This window comes from Leguminivora glycinivorella, chromosome 22 (assembly GCF_023078275.1).
Source record: "Leguminivora glycinivorella isolate SPB_JAAS2020 chromosome 22, LegGlyc_1.1, whole genome shotgun sequence".
Taxonomy (NCBI): Eukaryota; Metazoa; Arthropoda; class Insecta; order Lepidoptera; family Tortricidae; genus Leguminivora; species Leguminivora glycinivorella.
This window is the reverse complement of record NC_062992.1, coordinates 8,307,072-8,329,323: the sequence shown is the minus strand read 5'-3', so window position 1 is coordinate 8,329,323 and position 22,252 is coordinate 8,307,072. Positions and strand designations below refer to the sequence as shown.

At 37.9% G+C, this 22,252-nt stretch overlaps 2 protein-coding genes across 4 annotated transcripts in view; one reads left to right on the top strand and one right to left on the bottom strand.

The window, feature by feature from the left end:
* Nucleotides 1–5,770, top strand: part of LOC125237981 (protein DEK-like) — a 28,866-nt gene extending 23,096 nt beyond the window's left edge. For 2 of the 3 annotated variants that reach the window (XM_048145243.1, XM_048145240.1), the window contains exons 15-16: nt 1,115–1,267; nt 5,476–5,770. In XM_048145243.1, coding sequence (XP_048001200.1) covers nt 1,115–1,267; nt 5,476–5,490 — 168 coding nt within the window. In that variant the 3' untranslated portion in view covers nt 5,491–5,770. Of the gene's footprint in view, nt 1–1,114; nt 1,268–4,935; nt 5,040–5,475 lie in introns of those variants that run through there. The other variant, XM_048145242.1, reaches the window with a different exon arrangement.
* Nucleotides 5,771–10,980: 5,210 nt separating this feature from the next.
* LOC125237860 overlaps nt 10,981–22,252 on the bottom strand; it is a 24,920-nt gene continuing 13,648 nt past the window's right edge. The window contains exons 9-15 of the mRNA XM_048145089.1: nt 22,054–22,142; nt 19,085–19,163; nt 17,021–17,135; nt 15,660–16,462; nt 15,140–15,236; nt 11,861–11,960; nt 10,981–11,253 (exon numbers count right to left, since the gene is read on the bottom strand). Of these exons, the coding sequence (XP_048001046.1) occupies nt 11,117–11,253; nt 11,861–11,960; nt 15,140–15,236; nt 15,660–16,462; nt 17,021–17,135; nt 19,085–19,163; nt 22,054–22,142 (1,420 nt within the window). The 3' untranslated portion in view covers nt 10,981–11,116. The remainder of the gene's footprint in view (nt 11,254–11,860; nt 11,961–15,139; nt 15,237–15,659; nt 16,463–17,020; nt 17,136–19,084; nt 19,164–22,053; nt 22,143–22,252) is intronic.

Below are 22,252 nucleotides of genomic sequence, written 5' to 3'. Positions count from 1 at the left end.
AAAGTGGTGTGGCAAGTCTTCTAACACTTCTACATATAAAAAAGATGGAATAACATTCCACAGTTAAGTCAAATTAATTATTTTGTTGAATATTGTTTATTATCCGCGGAGTTCATTTATACTGGTCAATATGGTTGTACTGAGCGGCGCCGAGGCGCGTCCATCCCTTTTTGCCTAGTTAACAATGCGATATGCTATCCCTTTCACGTAAACGACTAGGGATGGGGCCATGTTATTTTATGTCTGTTGCGGGAACTTCGTACTACCGTTCGTACCATGTGCTACCATTTTATGAAATATAAAAGAAGGCAGATTTGTAATTGTGAATAATTATCTAGAATCTGTAGAGTCTGTAGTGTTATTTAGTTGATTGATTAGTTTAGAATATTTAGTTGGTAATTTAACTTAGTAAACGTAAGTAAGAATGCACAGTAGTTATTAGTTACTAGAATGATTTTTATTGAGGTGCCAATCATCATCCTCCTTGCGTTATTCCGGCATCGGCATTCGCCACGGCTCATGGGAGCCTGGGGTCCGCTTTGGAAACTAATCCCAAGATTTGGCGTAGGCACTAGTTTTATGAAAGCGACTGCCATCTAACCTTCCAACCCGAAGGGTAACTAGGCCTTATTATAATTTAATTATAATATTATAATTTGTTGCAAAACAAATTCACCACAGTACTGGTACCGGTACCATTGTCTATAATAGACATGTCTACTGCTAATCGTAAAGGCGCGCCATTATTTGAAACGACCAATGGCAGCACCGTGCGCGCCCGCCTCACCCCGCAAGGATTGGTGATTTGCGTCTCGAACAATATCGCTTAGTGGGGTGTTCTGTGGCTGGTCCCAACTCCACAAGGACGCCCATGGTACGTTCCAGAGAGTTATTTACCTTGTAGGTTACTTAGTTTGTCCAGCTCTAGCCAACAAGGCTGTGTGTTCTGCAGAAGAGTCCATTGAAGGAAGTGAAGAGTCACCCACAAGCTTGCAACACAATTGTTATTGACCTGAAACCACCTTTAATCAGTGAATTTTCATATTTTTCCTAGATTTTTTCCATGCAGAGACTTATCTTAGAGTAAACCGACTAACTTTGATTGTATTGGCAGGACGATGAAATCAAGAAGTACGTGAAGCAGATCCTCGAGGGCGCCAACCTCGAGCAGATCACGATGAAGACCGTGTGCAAGCAGGTGTACAGCCACTACCCCGACTTCGACCTGGCGCACAAGAAGGACTTCATCAAGGCCACAGTCAAGTCGGTCAGTAACTAAACAGTAAATATTTTAAACGGGCTACTCACGTGTTTAAGTCGATATAACGCTCGACATGTTTCGATCCATTTCGAGGATGATTCGCACTAAACGATTTGCATCTAGCTTTATCATGCGAACGGCTAAGGAGTGGAACTCACTTCCTGCATGTCTATTTCCAACCCACTATAATTTGGATCTTTTTAAATCAAGAGTGAATAGACATTTTTTGGGTAAACAACTAAACATGCTTCATCCTAGACTGCATCGGCACTTTCCATCAGGTGAGATTGTGGTAAAATGGTTTACCTGTTCCTCATAAAAAAAAAAAATCTTATTCAATGAGTAGCGACCCCGCCTTTACTCGTCGAAAGCCCGGTGCATACTGCGGGCTCAAGCCCTTCGTGCGCGGCTGCTCCTGACGGGCGGGGGTGTCGGCGGCGCGTGTAATGGCCGCTGTACACATATGGCCAACGGTTCCACCAACCCCCTTGGCCAAGCGTGTAGAGGGCTACTTGGCCGTAAGTTGGCAGTTGGCGCTTGCGCTTGCCGGCCAACCGATTGGTGTCGGTTTTTTGTCCACACATCAAAGGATCTTGGCGCCAATGGCCAACTGCGTTTACACGTTGGCGCTTCATTCAGTTGGTCGTCAGCCATCAGAGAGGACAGTAGTGAAATATTTACGAAAATAATAAGTTTATCTATGCCAATAATAGTGTAGATTTTAGGAAATAAAATAACCTTGCAAATGTTTAATGTATTTCCTAAAAAAGATAAATGTTCTTATCAGAATATTCAAAAAATTGTTAATATTTCAAATAATTTAATTTTACTACGGGGTTATTATTTTTTAATCAAATTTTTCTGACAACGTCTATGACCTAGCAGGGTGTCCACTTTCTGGAAAGTCAGGGAAAGTCAGGGAAAAGTCAGGGAAGCTCATAGTGGTCATGGAAAGTCAGGGAAAGTCAGGGAAATGATTTGGAGGTCAGGGAAAAACTTGACACCAAGAAAAAAAAATCAAAAAGTATTTAAAAAATTATATGATTTCTTGGATTGACCACATCCATGACAGCAAAGATCGACTCCTGGTAGTGATTTTAAGGCAACATAAAAATGACACTTTAGACTTTTCATTACAAGTATAGTACCTGGCCTCCATCCCAGTGATTGCTAATGAGAGATGTCAGCTCATGCTCTAGCTGACCTTAATTTATCCGGCCCAAAATCGTAAATGCGGAAAATCCAGATTTTTTTTTACATTGCGTGCCCTACCCACATATTCCAAAATGGCGAAGGGGGTCGGGAATAAATTCAGTTATCGTACATACAATCAAAACATAACAATCACGCCTGTATCCCATAAAGGGGTAGGCACATGAAACTACCAAAACTTCAGTGCCACTCTTGGCAAATAAGGGGTTGAAAGAAAACGAAACTGTGACATTGCCATTACATTGCCACATTGCATTGCCATTGTCAGTTATTGTGATTCAGATTAACTGGAAAGTTGCACCACAATGTCACCATATACAACATTCATAATTTGCTTTTGCTAGGGCGATGTGAAAACGACAAAGATAAAGTTACGTCGCTGTCCAAATTCTAAGTATCTATCCGACAATCCAAAGCGGAGTTCCCCATAAAGGCAATGGCGCATAACGTCACATAGAGGCGCAATTTTGTATGAGTCAAAGGAGCATAGGAGGATAATAAGTTGCAGTTGGAAACCTAAAGGCATGTAGTGGCAAAACACCTAAATGGGCATCCCGACGCTGACAACAAAGAAAAAATTTCGCGCTCGCTTCGCTCGCGATTAGTATTTTCCATTTCATCAATTTTAATTCCCTTTATTTTCGTGTAAGTTTCATGAAATTTAAGATTTTTTGGAAAGTTTCCGCAACTTGCACATAACTACTCTGCTCTGATAGACTAGGTACTCCATTTTGTTTCCTATGTTATGTACATAATAACTACTATCAGCCCCAGGGACGTATAAAAGTGGAAAATTTTCGCGCTCGCTGCGCTCGCGATGGTTTTTCTACTGTAGCTTACCCAAGGGCGCCGAAACTCAAACTCGCTCTACCCTGATGCACGGGCCGGCACTGGTATAGCCAAAAGTAAATGGCGATAACTACCAACTACATATTTCGTTAATGTTAGTTTTATAAAACCAGAAATTAAAGTTTGATAGTTAACATAAAGATAAAAAACCGTAGGTATAAAAGTATGAACTGCCTTGCAAATTTTAATATTCCGCCTTTAAAAAACAAACATATTCTAGAAAAAAAAAAACTGTGACAGACGGACAGACAGACGCACGAGTGATCCTATAAGGATTCCGTTTTTCCTTTTTGAGGTACGGTAAAAAGTAAAAACTTATTTTTTTTAGGTTTTTTTTTTTTCAAGGCAGAAAAAAAACGTTTTTTTTGCAACTCTAAGCAAAAGTGGTAATAGTTGAATGAAAATTTGGTCAGGGAAATTTTCTTAAATGGTCATGGAAAGTCAGGGAAAAGTCAGGGAATTTTTTTTGGGTTTAGTAGTGGACACCCTGCCTAGAATTTCCTAGACTTTTCCATTCCACGTCCATCTTTCATGAAGAGCCAATGCCAAGTGATTGGTTCGCCAATGTGTAAACAGCGGCTCTTATCTTGGCCAAGGGGTTTCACAAAGGGTTGGTGGAACCGTTGGCCATATGTGTACAGCGGCCATAAGGCATGCATGTCGAACAATTGAAGCTCATACAAGTATCCTGACAAGGGCCACCCCGCCCCGCTGCTCGCCTCGCCGAACGAGCGTCAACTCAGGCCTTACATTAAACTTAAACCAAAGTTTCCAGAATCCCAAACACTTGCTAGAATTTTCCTGATGAGAATCTGTTGCCTACAGTACAGTCAGACATAAAAGCTTGTAGCAAAATTATGTTTACGTCATAAACCAGCGGTTCTCAAACTTATTTTCCCATGGAACCCTTTTGGAAAACAAAATATCTGACGGAACCCTTAAATTAAACAAAAAAAAAATAGTTTTTAGCAATCTTTATACTAGATTCTAATGTGAGGTATTACATGGAACTGTTTACTTATTTTTACAATTGGTGAATATTTGGTTTTATGGAATAAGAGTAAAAGTCGCATATGAGTCAATCAAAATTCACATGGAGCCCCCAGAGAGGTTTTGCGGAGCACTTTGAGTATGGCTGTCATAAACTTATTCTTATTTTACTTTTTTCTACTATTCCCAACTATTTGTCAGTTACCTTGTTTTTTAATAATTCTAATCATAAATGTCAGTGTGCACGGAAAAACGTCCCACTTTGTCGATGGCTATAAAGCCGCTTTGTCAGTTTATTCATATAAAGATACGAGTAAATCTCGCCTTAATGGTAACCGACAAATTGGGACATTTTACTAAACACACTCACAAATTAGGATTTGAAGTTGCTCCAAAATTACTCAATAACTGTGAAATGTAGTCTTATGGGGTCTGACAATTAAGATCAAAGCTAATAAGAAATATTGATGGGATTTTCAAAGTTGTGTAGATATTTTATCATGCTTTAATTTCATGGCACCACCTTGCTTTTATTGCAATATAAGACGTTGTAGTTATAGTTATTTTATTAAGTTTTTGTTTCATATTTTTATTTGACTGGTTTTTTTTCTGTTTTGTTGCAGTGTATTTAAGATGTTAGGAGTTAAGGCGGAGTGTAGATGTCTTCATAGTATACCTATAGTTTATAAAAGGACATATTATATATTATTACAATAATAATATATTATGAGAAATAAATATCTGAGGCAGTGGAACACCCGCTTTATAAAAGGTAGACTTGCTTTTTTATATTTTTGCATGTTTCATAATACATTCCTATTCCTGTTCCATTTTTCTCTTATAAAAGTTGAGTACTATTTCTATAACTATGTTCCGTTGAAGTGATATATTTTTTAATAAATTCAGGAACTAAGAGAAGGATTCAGTAAAAATACTAAATCATACATCATTAAGGGTGTGGGCTACGCTTCGCAAAACTGCGTCCATGCAGCCAATTCAAAGTTACATTGTGGTATTTAAATGATACTTTAACTATGTCAGGTTCTCTACATTATATTAAATAAAACATTGAGGGAATGGCATCAGCTTCATTTAGAGTTCACAATGTAAATTTGAACTGTCCTTCTATTTAATGTAAATCTTCAATTTTATTTTTCTTGCAGCTCATCTCTTCGTGAGCAGTGAGTACTCGGCCGCAAACACATTCATAGAAGTAAGGTACACCACTTAAACCTAGACTAATGCCGCGCCGCGGCTCCGCTCGTGCTCGTACCGGGGCTATGAAATATAAAACCACTCTCTAATTATCTAAATTAGGGTAAAAGCCCAGCCGGTTTACCCTTGAATCGCCGACAAACACTTCGAATATTATTTCAAAGACAACGTTTCGAATAATTTCATTTCATCGACAGTTTATATCGTAGAACAATAGATACAAGTAAAATCAAACCGTAGACTTTTATTTCGTAGATAAGTTATTCCGAGTATACCTTATATCGCGGTATTTCGTTTCGTGTTTTTTCATTTCATTTTGTTTTACATTAAATACAATTCATTACGCATAACATTATTTCAATTATGATTTTTTCTAAAATTTTACAATTTGTAAACTGTTTGATTGGTCACAGTTCTAAACGTCTAACCTAACCTAATCCTACTTTAAATAAAAATCGTTATTGTGTGTGGGGTCGCTGTTCTAACCTAACCTAAACCTACTCTGTAAACTGTTTGGTTTTTTGTGTGGTCACAGTTCTAACCTAACCTAAACCTACTCTGCAATACGTTTGCTTCTGTGTAAATCACAGGTCGAACCCAACCTAAACCTACTCTGTAAACTATTTGTTTTCTTGTGTGGTCACAGTTCTAACCTAACCTAAACCTAATTTAAAAGCCATTCGTTGTTGTGAAGGTCGCAGTTCTAACATAACCTAAACCTACTTGGTAAGCCGTTTGTTTCTGTGTGATCACACTTCTAACCTAAACCTACTCTAATATAGGATTTAAGCCAATGGTCATAGTTTAATTAAGGACGTATGTGATGTGCCACGATGAAATCGACAATTTGAATTTTCTTAGAATAAAAACATCTATAAATGTGTAGTACGACAAATGAGACAGTTTTGTAATAATACGTCGAATAAATGAATTGCGATATTTTGTAGTTCTGCTATTTGAAGTACTTTGAAATGAATAAGCGATGAAGAAATATTACTTGAATAGTAGCTTTATAATAACTAAGAAAATTTCAAATAAATAGTAGTTGAAACAAAATTACTCGAAACAATTTTACTCGAACTAAACTTTCGATGATTTGTTGTCGATGAAATGATATTCGATGAAAAGTTTGTCGGCGAAACAAGGGTACACCAGCCCAGCCACCTATCCTATGCATGCTCAATCAGTCACAAGTCACAAGTGCCAATTTTGCACTTTGGGTGTGTCCATAAATCTGTCTTTTACCCTAAAAAATGAATTTTAAGGCAAATTAAACATTGAGAAGCTGTCAATCAGCCATTGTTTGTTTATTTTTTTATTTCGGTCTTTTTTTTGAGGCAAATGCTAAGATAATCATATGTCAATCAATTTGATTATATACTGTATTGTAGTAGATATTGACGAACTATGAAGTAAACATGCCTAAATCATAAGATAATTTGTCTTTATGTGGCGTTCCCTCTTTTTTATTTGACTTCTGTGAAGGGTGCTTATGTTTTAAGTGCAATAATTACAACAGGACTTTCTAACAAAGTGCTTATTACACATGAAAGATAAATACCTTCCTTCGACGGAAACCCACATATAACTGGCCTTTAGATTTAGTCGATAGGTCGATTACCCCTTGTTCGCCTGGCGTCGCGGCGCGGGCCTATGTAATTTTATGTTCTAGGAATAATTTCCACTAGAAATAAGTATAACGAAATAAGCAGCTCTAAGTTTTTACATCTTGTTTTCACTGACTTGTAATTATTATTGTGGTGTTTCGTTTACGCCGTTCACTGTTTTGTTGACTATTGTAAGTGAAACTGCCCAGTCGGCGTTAAGTTCTACAAAAATAGATATCCAGCAATTTTTTAAACCACTTCCAGAAAAAATAGCATTTGGGACCATTTTAAGTTATGACCTTAACGCGCGAGATATCTAAGTCACTCATTTAAGTACTGTTTATGTTTAACATCGAAAACATTGTACAAAGTTCTGAAATCCCAATTTGTCTTTAAGTTAAAAATTGTTAATTGATTTATGTGAAAAAAATATCTCTCGGAACGTAAGTTTATTTTTTTAATACGAAACGTAGATTTTAATGTCGGAATTTCTCGCAGTCTCGCACTATCGCAAAAGTAAAACTATTTGGGCTAAGATTTGATTAAGTGTACTTTTAGAATGTGTAAATATACACAATGGTTTGGGACGTGTGTTGAAATATATTATGTAATCTGAATGTAGTATGTCATATCTAAGAGGAATACGCTATTATATAGGAAAGTGGAAAATATTTTGGCCTTTACTATACCTGAATTCATCAGTCTAGACGGAAATTATAACAAAACAGTATATCTAAAATTGAATTTATGCTTTCGAGCCCCGTCGCCGTCTCGATTATATATTTACACCGTGATTAAAAACTGACATTTACTAATCACTATTCAATATAGTGTTGACATGCATTTTGAAATCGATCGCGGTATGATTTATTTAAGTTTGTCAAATAATTAGTACAATAATGTTAAAAGTAGAAACTTGTAAACGGAACGTTTCTAACCGGGGACTCTTCGCATCGCCAGTAAATATGTACAATATTGTTCTCACTTTACAGAGCTACTACGTTCTAAGTCTAAAGGCTAAGAGTGCGATTCTATTAAATCATACACAGAAATGGTGTAGTTGGTGGTCATTGATTTATCGTAAAGACGGGCCCCTTACGGGCACTAAGAAGTGCGCATTATTGGCATTATATAGAGGCCTATCTTAACTTTTGAAATCGATGTAGTTTTGTAAAGTGGGAGCCTGTTTGAGTGTAAGCGTCGCGTCCCCGTTCGCTGGATGTTATGTAATCACCTACAGGTACACTGCGGTGTGCAATCTCGCTTCGTGTTATGTTGGGTGCTCCAGCAGTAGTGTTGTGGCCGACGTCGCTCCGCGGGTGTAGTCGGTGCGGCCGCTCCGGGACGCCCACGTAGTGGCATAGAGAAGAATAACTTGTCTATGGTTCTTCCCTATGCCACCATGTATTTGGATGATCCCACTTCTGGATCCATCCCACTTCTGTTATTTCCCCCCGCCTCCCGGTGCGCTCGCACCCTTATTATTAAGCTAGCTCTAAACGACATTAAATGTGTAACTGTGAATTTTTAACCTTATTTGGTTGACGTTTTTTTGTGTAAATGGCTGATCTGTAGCGCAGTAGTGACACGGTGTGAGCGAGCGACTGGTTCCCTTTTACAATTGGATTATAGATAATAAAGTAAATAAAAAGTTTGATATGTCTCTTTTATTTCCACCCTCACGTCTCCTGCTGTATAAAATATACAATATCTTACAAATGTATAATATAATTTACATAGCTTATCTATTTGTATACATAAATGGCTACATAAAGTTAATACGGACGGATGCCGAGATTCCAAACAAGTACATAAATACAATTAATCAATTGAGATTAGTAACGTAAGTCTAACTTAAAATACCAAGGCGTTTTGTGACTTGAGCTTTGCCGTTCTTTACATACTAAATACATAAGTACAAGTTTACAAAACAAACCATCGCGTATAGACGGTAATTTCTGTACAATTATTAACCCATTCATGGCCAAGGACTGTCGAGCGTACACATCACGCCGGGCCACCATACAAACCGTTTTTAGCTAAAACGCGTGACTCAGCTCATGGGTCTCTGGCCTGGCGCGAACGCAAAATAAATTGCCGCTTATGAATCCGGCCAGTTGAACAATCTTATGCAACATTTTTACGAACCAACTGTTTTCTGTTCATATTCAAAATAAATGTATTTACTAATTTGTTGCTATTTGTAAGAATTAACATTTTATAGTCTGACCAGAAATATATGATTGTCAAGAGGATGCTGTTATTCTCATATAATTAATTAATAATACGGTTCAGAAAAGTATTTAAAAAATATTTATAATGAAATTCCGCAACTTAGCGCGTGATTATATAAAATACTAAAATACATCCTAATATTTAATTTCTTGAGTTTTTGTCAAAAATACCACGTGAAAGATGAGACGACCGCTTAATCCGCCGCCGCTCAGGTGCATTCTTTGTTTATTGGCCAAGTGTCACCGATAATCTTACATGTGGCCTGTCATGATCTTTGTTTTGGTAAACGTCATTATAATAGAAACAATAGAGCACTTAAAAACTGTTATAAACACCACGCAAATGTTTAGAAAAAAACTTGTCTTGTAAGTATTTGTCACACACTTTTATGATAATACAATAATTACTATTTAGTTTGTGACTGTTTAAGCCGCCCTGTTTTTGTAATGAAACAAAAAATATAGCATGGTAATAAGTTTGGTTCTTAGAAATGTTGCTTGCTGCCATCCAAACAGTTATCCGTTGTAAAATGGTACAATTTGCAACGAATTTCGTCATGAAATAAGCTTTAAAACAATGCAATAAAGTTTATTTTTGCGTGCTATGAAAATATGTGTAGATTTTACAAGTAGCGCCAGGCCACGGTGACCCATACCTTGAGTCGGGTCTATAACTTCAGGCATATATATATTATTAATATTTTTGAAATGTGGATTCATCCATTTGCTTGGAACACGTGTGTATCTCGAATTTCAGAATATTTACTATATTACACTTATAGTAAACCAAACTTGAATATTCTCGACCCCATTTCACTAAAAAAAAACATGTTTAGAATGTTTTTTTCATTATTACCTTATGAAAATGGTTGTTAGCTCAAACTATACTTACATTATTACGTTATATTACGTTTTGTTTATGTTTAAATCAGAATTTATTCAGGACTCACATGCGAGTCATCGGCCCTGCGGAACTGTTCCACCATGACTCATAGGCTGAGTTGCTGGCCCTGAATGGGTTAATTTATTATGTCTCTTCATTCTACTTTCAGAGGTACTTAAGTACGAAGTAAAATAATACTTATTTTAAATCTACACCAATTTGGCATAGAATGATCATGGAATGTTTTATTAGTCTACGAATTAATTTTCTTTCGCTTTATTGATATTAGTAATTGGTTTAGTATTAGAAAGTATTTACTTCACAGAAAAAAACATCCACTATCAAAGTTATCTAAAGTGTCAAAGCCACTTCTAAAACTCCTAACGGCTCAGCCACGACATTGGTCTAAGCGCGACAGCGGTAAGAGGCGGCCATACATTCGAGCGAGACCCAGCGATGGGACTTTTCATTCGCACGTATGGCTGCCGCTCACCGCTGTCGCGCTTAGACCAATGTCGTGGCTGGGCCGTAATAGTACATTACATCAGAGGCCGGGAACATGAGGATTTCCGGCCAAGTGGGTATATACGGATAGGGATAGGCCGGGAATCCGTTTTCACGCCGAGGCATGTATAGTGCTTTCCTCAAACATACAATGAAATAAAAAAAAATGCTCTAAAGGACAATATTTTATAAAAAAAAGTTACTTTGCAGGCCTAGGCCTAAAAAATAATATGAAATCCCTTTACAGTCCTCTCGAGTTGTTGCGCCCAAAAAGCGATACTTCCCAGCCCATTTTAAGGAACGTAAAGACAATATTTCATTGCATGTTTGAGAAAAAGTATTTATCCTCAAACCTCCGTGGCTACAGTTTAGTTTCGGGCTTCGGCATCGGTTTTCTTCGCCGGCGATGGTCGTCGAGCGCTAGCGGCGCGCAGTAGGGTTGTCGGGCTGAGCAGTTTGAGCGGCGATCGCTGTCGTTATCACCACTGTCTACGTCACCTGTTTATAAGATAAAATGTTTTTAGAACAATATATTTGAAGTGATACTTCTAAGGCGCCGGCCTTAGAAGTATCACTTCAACAGACAGTCTTAAATTTCCTAATCTTATGAAATCAGATCGAGTGCACGGATTTCCATGCAATTTCGCAACTGTCCACAGTCTTATTTTTTAAGATTATGATTTTTTTTTCAGATTGATCTGACAGATTACGAATAATCTGAATTTTAAGAATGTGTGTGGCAAGGCAGTCCATCTTATTTTATAAGATTATGAAATTTAAGACTGTCTGTTGCCGGCCTAATGCGACTTCTAACGACGACAGCGTTAAACGTTTAACGCTCAGTGTTGCCAGCTCGAATTTTGAAAAACAACACATTACGAAGTTTCGAAGGCGGAGGGACTCCAACTATTTTTATTAAATTTAGTGAGTATAAACGGTATATTTCGTAGTTATGCTAGGGATCGGCAAACTCCGTTAGTAACTGCGAGGGCAAATGGAAATGAAATGACTTAGCTATTATTTGTATCTACAATTTTTGTAGTAGGTATATACAGATTCATTACACCACTTTCTACAAAAGAGGATCATTGATTGCTGTGCTTACCATCACTACTGTTGTTGCTGGGAACATGGTCGCGGAGCCGCGGCCGCCGACGCCAGTAGCGGAACTCTCGAGGCAGTGTGTACGAACGTGGTAGAGAGATCTGCACACAAAACAAACAATCATGTTTCAAGGATAGAGAATAAATATTTACCCTATTAGCTAAGGCTAAGAATAGGCGAGACGACTAAAAAAACTAATTAGTCAGTTAGATTATCAAAGAATTTTAGACACGTATTTTTTCTTTTTTCTCGTAAACGAAAAATGACGACGGTACAGTGCGTTGAAGTTTCGCGTGACGGCACGCCTAGGTACAATTTTTACTTGGAAGTGACGTCACAAACCCCCACTCCGGAACTTAGATGCTTTATAATATATCTTTGTATTTTTTCATTAACCCATTCAGGGCCAGCAACTCAGCTTATGAGTCATGGTGGAACAGTTCCGCAGGGCCGATGACTCGCATGTGAGTCCTGAATAAATTCTGATTTAAACATAAACAAAACGTAATATAACGTAATAATGTAAGTATAGTTTGAGATAACAACCATTTTCATAAGGTAATAATGAAAAAAAAATTCTAAACATGTTTTTTTTTAGTGAAATGGGGTCGAGAATATTCAAGTTTGGTTTACTATAAGTGTAATATAGTAAATATTCTGAAATTCGAGATACATACGTGTTCCAAGCAAATGGATGAATCCACATTTCAAAAATATAAATAATACATATATGCCTGAAGTTATAGACCCGACTCAAGGTATGGGTCGCCGTGGCCGGGCGCTACTTGTAAAATCTACACATATTTTCATAGCACGCAAAATTAAACTTTATTGCATTGTTTTAAAGCTTATTTCATGACGAAATTCGTTGCGAATTGTACCATTTTACAACGGATTACTGTTTGGATGGCAGCAAGCAACATTTATAAGAACCAAACATATTACCATGCTATATTTTTTTATTTCATTACAACTTCATTACAACAGGGCAGCTTAAACAGTCACAAAGTAAATAGTCAAAAATTACGTTGAGGCACTCTGTTCGGTCCTTGTTTGTTTATTTTTCTTTCTGACTCTTGGAGACCATATACATCTCCAAGGAAAAAAGTAGATTAAGTATACATATATTTTTTTTTTCCTTTGCTTAAGACAACAAGAGTCTTTTACAACTCTAAAGTTATTTTAGTTATTCGGTTTTTTTCTTCATGTATAATTTTTTTAGATGTACTTTGACACTTAGAGACTCTATACATCTCTAAAATCTCTTATTAATAATCATAATAGCTTTGTACTTTGTATAATTTCTTGTGTTAATATTTTTTTTTATGAATACTTTTGCTTATTAAATTGTATCTTGTTTTTTTTTTTTTAATGCATGTTAAATATAAGATGTAATGTTTTGAAAAGAAGTGGCCCGCCGAGTTTCTTGCCGGTCCCATAGTGGATACCCTCCTCCAACTGAGGGGGGACTGAAATCTTCTCGAGGCTGAGGCGTAGGGTTAGAGCCGGCGTAGTTTTGTTTGACGTTCATAAGCGCATTGTAATATGCCTACTTGGAAAATAAATATTTCATTTCATTTCATTTCATAGTAATTATTGTATTATCATAAAAGTGTGTGACAAATATTTACAAGACAAGTTTTTTTCTAAACATTTGCGTGGTGTTTATAACAGTTTTTAAGTGCTCTATTGTTTCTATTATAATGACGTTTACCAAAACAAAGATCATGACAGGCCACATGTAAGATTATCGGTGACACTTGGCCAATAAACAATGAATGCACCTGAGCGGCGGCGGATTAAGCGGTCGTCTCATCTTTCACATGGTATTTTTAACAAAAACTCAAGAAATTATTTTTCCCATCCCCTTTATTAGGATGTATTTTAGAGTAATATGGGAAATTCTATTTAGTCACGATTTATTCGTTGGCGACTTTATACTCGTCCCAGTGCTCTTCAGTGATTTCGTATTTTGTGATTTTTGTAACCTTGGCTATGGATGACTAGAAATATACATAATCACGCGCTAAGTTGCGGAATTTCATTATAAATATTTTTTAAGTACTTTTCTGAACCGTATAATTAATTAATTACATGAGAATAACTGCATCCTCTCGATAATCATATATTTCTGGTCAGACTATAAAATGTTCATTCTTACAAATAGCAACAAATTAGTAAATACATTTATTTTGAATATGAACAGAAAACAGTTGGTTAGTAAAAATGTTGCATAAGATTGTTCAACTGGCCGGATTCATAAGCGGCAATTTATTTTGCGTTCGCGCCAGGCCAGAGACCCATGAGCTGAGTCACGCGTTTTAGCTAAAAACGGTTTGTATGGTGGCCCGGCGTGATGTGTACGCTCGACAGTCCATGGCCATGAATGGGTTAATTAGAAAAAGCGAAAAATATGTGTTCAGTATTATTGGACGATCTAACCGACGGACTAAACAGAATGCCATTTTTTAGGGTTCCGTAGTCAACTAGGAACCCTTATAGTTTCGCCATGTCTGTCTGTCCGTCCGTCCGTCCGTCCGTCCGCCCGTCCGTCCGTCCGCGGATAATCTCAGTAACCGTTAGCACTAGAAAGCTGAAATTTGGTACCAATATGTATATCAATCACGCCAACAAAGTGAAAAAATAAAAAATGGAAAAAATGTTCTATTAGGGTACCCCCCATACAAGTAAAGTGGGGGCTGATATTTTTTTTTCATTCCAACCCCAACGTGTGATATATTCTTGGATAGGTATTTAAAAATGAATAAGGGTTTACTAAGATCGTTTTTTGATAATATTAATATTTTCGGAAATAATCGCTCCTAAAGGAAAAAAAAGTGCGTCCCCCCCCTCTAACTTTTGAACCGTATGTTTAAAAAATATGAAAAAAATCACAAAAGTAGAACTTTATTAAGACTTTCTAGGAAAATTGTTTTGAACTTGATAGGTTCAGTAGTTTTTGAGAAAAATACGAAAAACTACGGAACCCTACACTGAGCGTGGCCCGACACGCTCTTGGCCGGTTTTTTTATGTAGTCGTCATCCCTATTATACCACCCCCTTTCCTCCCACAGAAGTTAAATACATACAATCACGCCTGTTCCCCAGAGGGGTAAGGCAGAGATCACTGACAAACCACTTTCGCTTCACACACTTTCATAACGTTTCTCATACATGCCCGTCGGTTTCGAATACTTCTGGCCTTTTTGCAATATTAGACACAAGTTGATTGTGGGATATGGTAGAAATATTTCAGGATTAAAGTTATGCATTTACTCACTTGGCTGTCGATATCAGAGGGCGCTCGCGGCGTGTCCCTAGCAGCTGACTCGTCGCCACTGCTAGCTGCCACCAGGCCCTCTTCCTTTTTCCGACTGCTGTAAGGAAAATAAATAATTATTAGGTACTTATGACCGATAAATACGTTAAGAAAATGACAAACTCAAGAAGAGTAAGGCAAAAATACTAAACTAGCCTTTGCCCGTCTCCATGTAAACTTCCACCCCTCCATTTAAGGAAGTGGGGAGTTAGAAGAGACAAAGTAGCCTATGTCACTCTCCATCCCTTCAACTATCTCCTCTTAAAAAATCCGGTCAATTCGTCGCTCCGTTTTGCCGTGAAAGGCGGACAAACAAACAGACACACACGCTTTCCCATTTATAATTTGAGTATGGATTAGGATTTCTCGAAAATTGTATCGAAACTTATTACTGGGGAAGGTTCATAATTGAATACAAGTGTATTTGCATTTTGTGCAGAAGTGATCGAAAACAAGACAAAAGAACAACTTTAATACTCACGGGTAAGGCGCCCCCCAATGACAGCACACTTGTCGATTACACCCCTCTAGATAGTGCGGCGCGAGCAATATCTCTGGCGTGCGACACCGCTGCATCTTCCGTCTCCCTTCCTCCTTCTTCACGTACGGAAACCGGTCGCAGTTCTGCCCGTAACACTCGTACCTAGCGTCTATACTTTGATTCAGTAGATTTGATACGTATTCGTCTTTATTGTAAGGCTGATTCTCAAAGTATTCAGGCGTATCGCTGTATATGTTGTTAGGTAATCTAGGCTTATCTAAGGAAACTTCGTAATTGTTCTCAGTGATGTAATTCCTAGGGCTGTTATTTATAGTTCGAGGGCTAGCTCGGTTCTCGTAGCTCCTGTTTTCTAAGTAATTAGGTGAATGGATAGGACGGGATATGTTCGGGTTTTCGTATATATCGTATCGTCTGTGGATTTTGAGGTCGTTGAGGTCTGTGTTGTTGTTTTGGAAGGGCTGGCTGTAGTTTTTGATTTCTGTGTAGGTGGGGTAGATGTTGCAGGTGTGGGGGACGGGGTAGTTTTGGTAGGAGTGGGTCATTTCTATGCTGGGCCAGGCGGGGGGTTCGGCATGAGTTTTTGCTCTAGGTATAGGTTGTCTCTGTAGACTGCTGTATATTTCTTCTGCAGCTACTGGGGTGGTCTTGGCGAGTTTTCCTTGTTTGATCTCTTCCTCTATGACGCGCAGCTCGGCTAGTTGTTTTTGTTTCTTTTCTTGGAGTTTCTGTTGGATGTTGACGCGAGAACCGACACTGGACCCTTCGTTTTCGGAAGAGCCACCCTATAACAAGAGTAAATATTATAAAATTTGAATTTTTAGTACTTACAAAGGATGGATAAAAACGGACTGCAACTAAATTGCAAATTTTATCTGCTGAAGTTGCCGTTCAGTGTTCATACAAGTTGTAATCCAATAGTATTCGTTTTTATATCGAACATGAGATGTCTTCGGGGACATTATCCGATCCGATATCGGATGTAGGACCGATGTCCTATACATTTAGGCCGCCATCTTTGATTTCTGCCTTTGAAATCCTTCCTACATTCGATATCGGATCGGATAATGTGAAAACGCACTAAGGTCAATCACTGGTCAGTTTATAATTAAAAAAAAAAAGGTTGTGATCTATGCGAACTGTGAGAGTCTGCCTCTGTTAGGGCCGGTCGCACCAAACCGTCGGTCACCGTTAAAGCGTTCGTTAAATTTGATCGTATGGGAAGTTCCATAGACGTCTGATGCGTGACGATGATGTGTCTGTCAAATGTGGTTGATGCAACTGGTCCTTAGTCGTATGTGACAGCGTTGTGTGTGTGTGTGTGTGTGTGTGTGCGCGCTCACGTGGTGGTTGTGCGGCAGCGGGCGGCGCCAGAAGGCGGCGGGGGCGGGCGCGGGGGCGGGGGCGGCGGGGGGCGGCACGAAGGAGGTGGGCTTCTTCTTCTTGCGGAGCGCCGCGCTGAAACATAAAACTTGTCTTCACCTGCATTTTTCACCGTGTCAGACCTGCGGATGTAGTATACTAGCACACCTCGGACCGAAGACATATAGACGGATAAACTCAAAAAAAAACTTACCTCAAAACATTAATGAAAAAGGTAAGGTGATGGCCAAGATGGCGTTACGTTACACCCCTTTGGGGAACGCTCGACTAGTAGATGGCGCTAATAAAAATATTTGACATTTTAACACATATCAAACTAAGAATATGGGCCAAATTGTCAAAACTGAGGTTCAAAAGTTTAAAGTCTGTGTCGTGAGATGGCAGTCTATGCACTGTGAATACACATTTTACTTTGACAGTACCTAACTCGGTTACCTAACTCTCTATAATACTCAATCCTCTTTGCCTAGGACACTGGCGATCAAATATATGAGAGGCGCGTTCCTAGCACACAGTCTAAACTCGTGTAGGTGAACGCGTACCATGCTTGTATGAGTGAGATATGACAGGTCGACTGTTCGCGTTTTTGACAGGCGGTAACTGTGAGGTAACCGAGAGAGGGTACGCGGCAATTTCAGCGGGGAGCGAGAGTGGCCATACTGTAAGATAGTACTCTTTATTATACTGTGACACTAGTGTGATAAATTTTATTGCAACGGCGCATACCTATCGTACTTACAAATAGTGCGAAAGGGACGGCCCGACGTCATATCGTTTATCACGCGACCGTACTCGCTCGCCTGCTATATGAGGACACCCTATACTACCACGGTGTGTGGCGAGGAATTCAATAGTTATTTGTTATACAAGGGAGCAAAGTTGTATTTTAACCGAGTGTGGAATTGCAACACGAACTAGCGAATGGATTCTAGGGTTGAACTACGAGCGAGCGAATGGATTCTATGGTTGAACCACGAGCGAAGCGAGTTCAAATCAAGAGTGAACAGGCATCTTCTGGGCGAGCTCACTCCATCGTAGGCCACGTCTTTGCCTTTGGCTAGTCTGTGGCCAAGAGTAAGCCCATTTATAATTTAAAAAAAATCTTTGCACTCTTGTGGATAAAATGCGATTTCGCTATATGTTTTTCAAGAATAAAGATGTACTTTCCGAGCTAGTGAGGTGAAAAAATAATTAAAATTAAACACGACGATACAAACATCTAAACATATACAAGAAGAAACTGACTGACTGACATATCAACGCACAGTCGAAACCGCCGGTCCTAGAGATTCCAAATTTGGCACGTAGGTTCCTTATAAGGTGTAGAGGAGCACTAAGAAGTTTTTTTTTCAAAATTCACCTCCTAAGGGGTGAAATAGGGGTCCAAGGTTTGTATGGGAAATCAAGATTAGATTTGCACGCGGGCGAAACCGCCGGAAAAAGCTAGTAATGACACAGAATATATAATAGTACAAGTACAGAAGGTCCACTGCTTTGATGTTCACGACATGCCGCCTTTTAAAATGCCTACAAAATTCTTACAAAGAAACGAGCCGCACGTGCGCGGCGCCCGGCGATAGGGTTGCCTATGGACTAAAACGAATTAATACTGAGATAAAATGTTATACTATTTTATTCAAGTCTTGGGTACTTTATAGGTATAGATATAGTATTTATATATTTTTGTTTGAGTTCCAACATCACAACTATCACAAGCCTTATTGAATCTTTTTGGGGGAGTTAATCAGTAGTAGATCTGTTTAAAAATATCCTATGGTATTTATTTTATTCATGATATCTATTTAACTAAGCATTACTAGCCATTCCACACGCGGACATCTCATATGAACATTAAAAAAAAACTCGCGACTAAAAGTAACATTAGAAAGTGCGAACGTGCGTTCCGTGAGAACGCACGCCACCCCTGATTAGGCCGCGAACTCGCGGTCGCCATCATGTACTTGTAGCGCGGCGATAGAATCGCGGAGTGAGCCGCCCCCGGTAATGATATAAATTCTGCTTACCTGCTATTGACCGGGTTTGTAAACCGACAGTTGAACACGCCCGGAATCACAGGATTGTCAGCGTTATTCGCCTGTTTCCCTGAAAAAAAAACAAAATAAAATATAGGTGGCTCTTTGCATCTTAGTAAGGCGGCGGAATTGAAAAAAGTCGTCTAGTTTTGAAGTTGATGTGACTGGAGAGTATACTGCTGACAAGTGGTATCGTTGTGATCGGTAGACTTTACTGAGTACGAAATAATGACTTGTCACTTTCTCAGACTGTGGGGGGTTAACTATGACGTCACAAAGATCGCGGTCCCGGGTTTCAATTTTTTGCCAATTTGTCTAGAACTCATTATCCAATTTTGAAAAATGAGATGTCGATTGAAAGCGTATAACATGCTGATTAAGATTTATTATATGTGAAGAGTATAGTTTTGTTAGTTATTTTTTAATTAATAATAATGCAAAAAATACTTTTTTTTTACTCTCTTTTTTGATTTTTGTTACTCAAAAGGCAATGAAAACGGCCACTTAGCTAAAAAATATGTTATATAAATCATTTAACTACATTATTAAGCTATCTGTTGCTTTTTAAATTTCTACGATCGGATAATAAATAAGCAAACTACAACCACATACCTGTAGGCGGGGAGTACCGCTTGACACGCGTTCCCATACATTCGGCGTCTACCAAATTACACCTCGCGCAAAATTCGTTTCAAGCAGATATACCTCTAATCTTATTCATCGTAACCTATCAATATTGGTATCATTTGAAAGTACAATTAAATTACTTTAAGAAACAATGTCAATCATTTTCATAAAATCAATAATCGCCAGTCTGCGGTGGTTACAAAGGAAAAAGTGGGTATGCAATTTGACTGGTTTCCTAGGTTTGATACCCTAGACGAGTTTAAAAGGGGAGGTAAAGGTGACATATGGGTTGTTCTCTGGCCTAAAAGCTATACAGAGGGTCAGGGAGAAAAAAACTAGGGGTTTAAGTTTAGTTTTAAGTTATTTTTCTTTTATTTGTTGATTTTATTGTGTTTAATTTTTTTGTAATTTTATCAAGGATACACATTGGTTTCTTTTGCTGAAAATTCCCTTTTTTATGAGAAATGTTATGAATTTCATGGCATTTTCCGATAGAGACTAAAATTAACTTTCAAATAAGGCCACATAGTCATACTGATACATAGTCATACCCTTAATATTATATAAGTAAAAGTATGACTATGTGGCCTACTGATACATAGTCATACCCTTAATATTATATAAGTAAAAGTATGACTATGTGGCCTTATTTGAAAGTTAATTTTAGTCTCTATCGGAAAAAGCCATAAAATTCATAACATTTCTCATAAAAAAGGCAACTTTTAGCAAAAGAAACCAACGTGTATCCTTGATAAAATTACAAAAAATTTAACACAATAAAATCAACAAATAAAGGAAAAAATAACTTAAAACTAAACTTAAACCCTAGTTTTTTCTCCCTGACCCTCTGTGTAGCTTTTAGGCCAGAGAAAAACCCATATGTCACCTTTACCTCCCCTTTTAAACTCGTCTAGGGTATCAAACCTAGGAAACCAGTCAAATTGCATACCCACTTTTTCCTTTGTAACCACCACAGACTGGCGATTATTGATTTTAAAAAAATGATTGACATTGTTTTTTAAAGTACTTTAATTGTGCTTTCAAATGATATCAATATTGATAGGTTACGATGAATAAGATTAGAGGTATATCTGCTTGAAACGAATTTTGCGCGAGGTGTAATTTGGTAGACGCCGAATGTATGGGAACGCGTGTCAAGCGGTACTCCCCGCCTACAGGTATGTGGTTGTAGTTTGCTCATTTATTATCCGATCGTAGAAATTCAAAAAGCAACAGATAGCTTAATAATGTAGTTAAATGATTTATATAACATATTTTTTAGCTAAGTGGCCGTTTTCATTGCCTTTTTGAGTCACAAAAATCAAAAAACCGGCCAAGAGCGTGTCGGGCCACGCTCAGTGTAGGGTTCCGTAGTTTTTCGTATTTTTCTCAAAAACTACTGAACCTATCAAGTTCAAAACAATTTTCCTAGAAAGTCTTTATAAAGTTCTACTTTTGTGATTTTTTTCATATTTTTTAATCATATGGTTCAAAAGTTAGAGGGGGGGGACGCACTTTTTTTCCTTTAGGAGCGATTATTTCCGAAAATATTAATATTATCAAAAAACGATCTTAGTAAACCCTTATTCATTTTTAAATACCTATCCAACAATATATCACGCGTTGGGGTTGGAATGAAAAAAAATATCAGCCCCCACTTTACATGTAGGGGGGGTACCCTAATAAAACATTTTTTTCCATTTTTTATTTTTGCACTTTGTTGGCGTGATTGATATACATATTGGTACAAAATTTCAGCTTTCTAGTGCTTACGGTTACTGAGATTATCCGCGGACGGACGGACGGACGGACGGACGGACAGACAGACATGGCGAAACTATAAGGGTTCCTAGTTGACTACGGAACCCTAAAAAGAGAGTAAAAAAAACGTATTTTTTGCATTATTGTTAATTAAAAAATAACTAACAAAACTATACTTTTCACATATAATAAATCTTAATCAGCATGTTATACGCTTTCAATCGACACCTCATTTTTCAAAATTGGATAAGGGGTTCTAGACAAATTGGCAAAAAATTTAAACCCGGGACCGCGATCTTTGTGACGTCATAGTTAACCCCCCCCACAGTCTGAGAAAGTGACAAGTCATTATTTCGTACTCAGTAAAGTCTACCGATCACAACGATACCACTTGTCAGCAGTATACTCTCCAGTCACATCAACTTTTCCCGAGACCCTCTCGCCGCTCTACTATCTCAAAACAAGTAATCCTCTAACAATAAAAAAAACAAAACTAAACACTATTTTCATACTAAGCGTTTTAACCAACCAAACATTGCAAGAATAATGTCAAAAACTCTAACGTTTCTTACCATTTTTATTTTGTGACGATGCATTTGTACTATTTGTGCCCTGTTGATTTTCTCCTAACATGTAGCCCAATCTTCGGACATGGAAATACCTAAAATATAAAATTGTTATTTAATAGGGATGACGACTACAATAAAAAAATGGCATTCTGTTTAGTCCGTCAGTTAGATCGTCCAAAAATACTGAACACATATTTTTAGC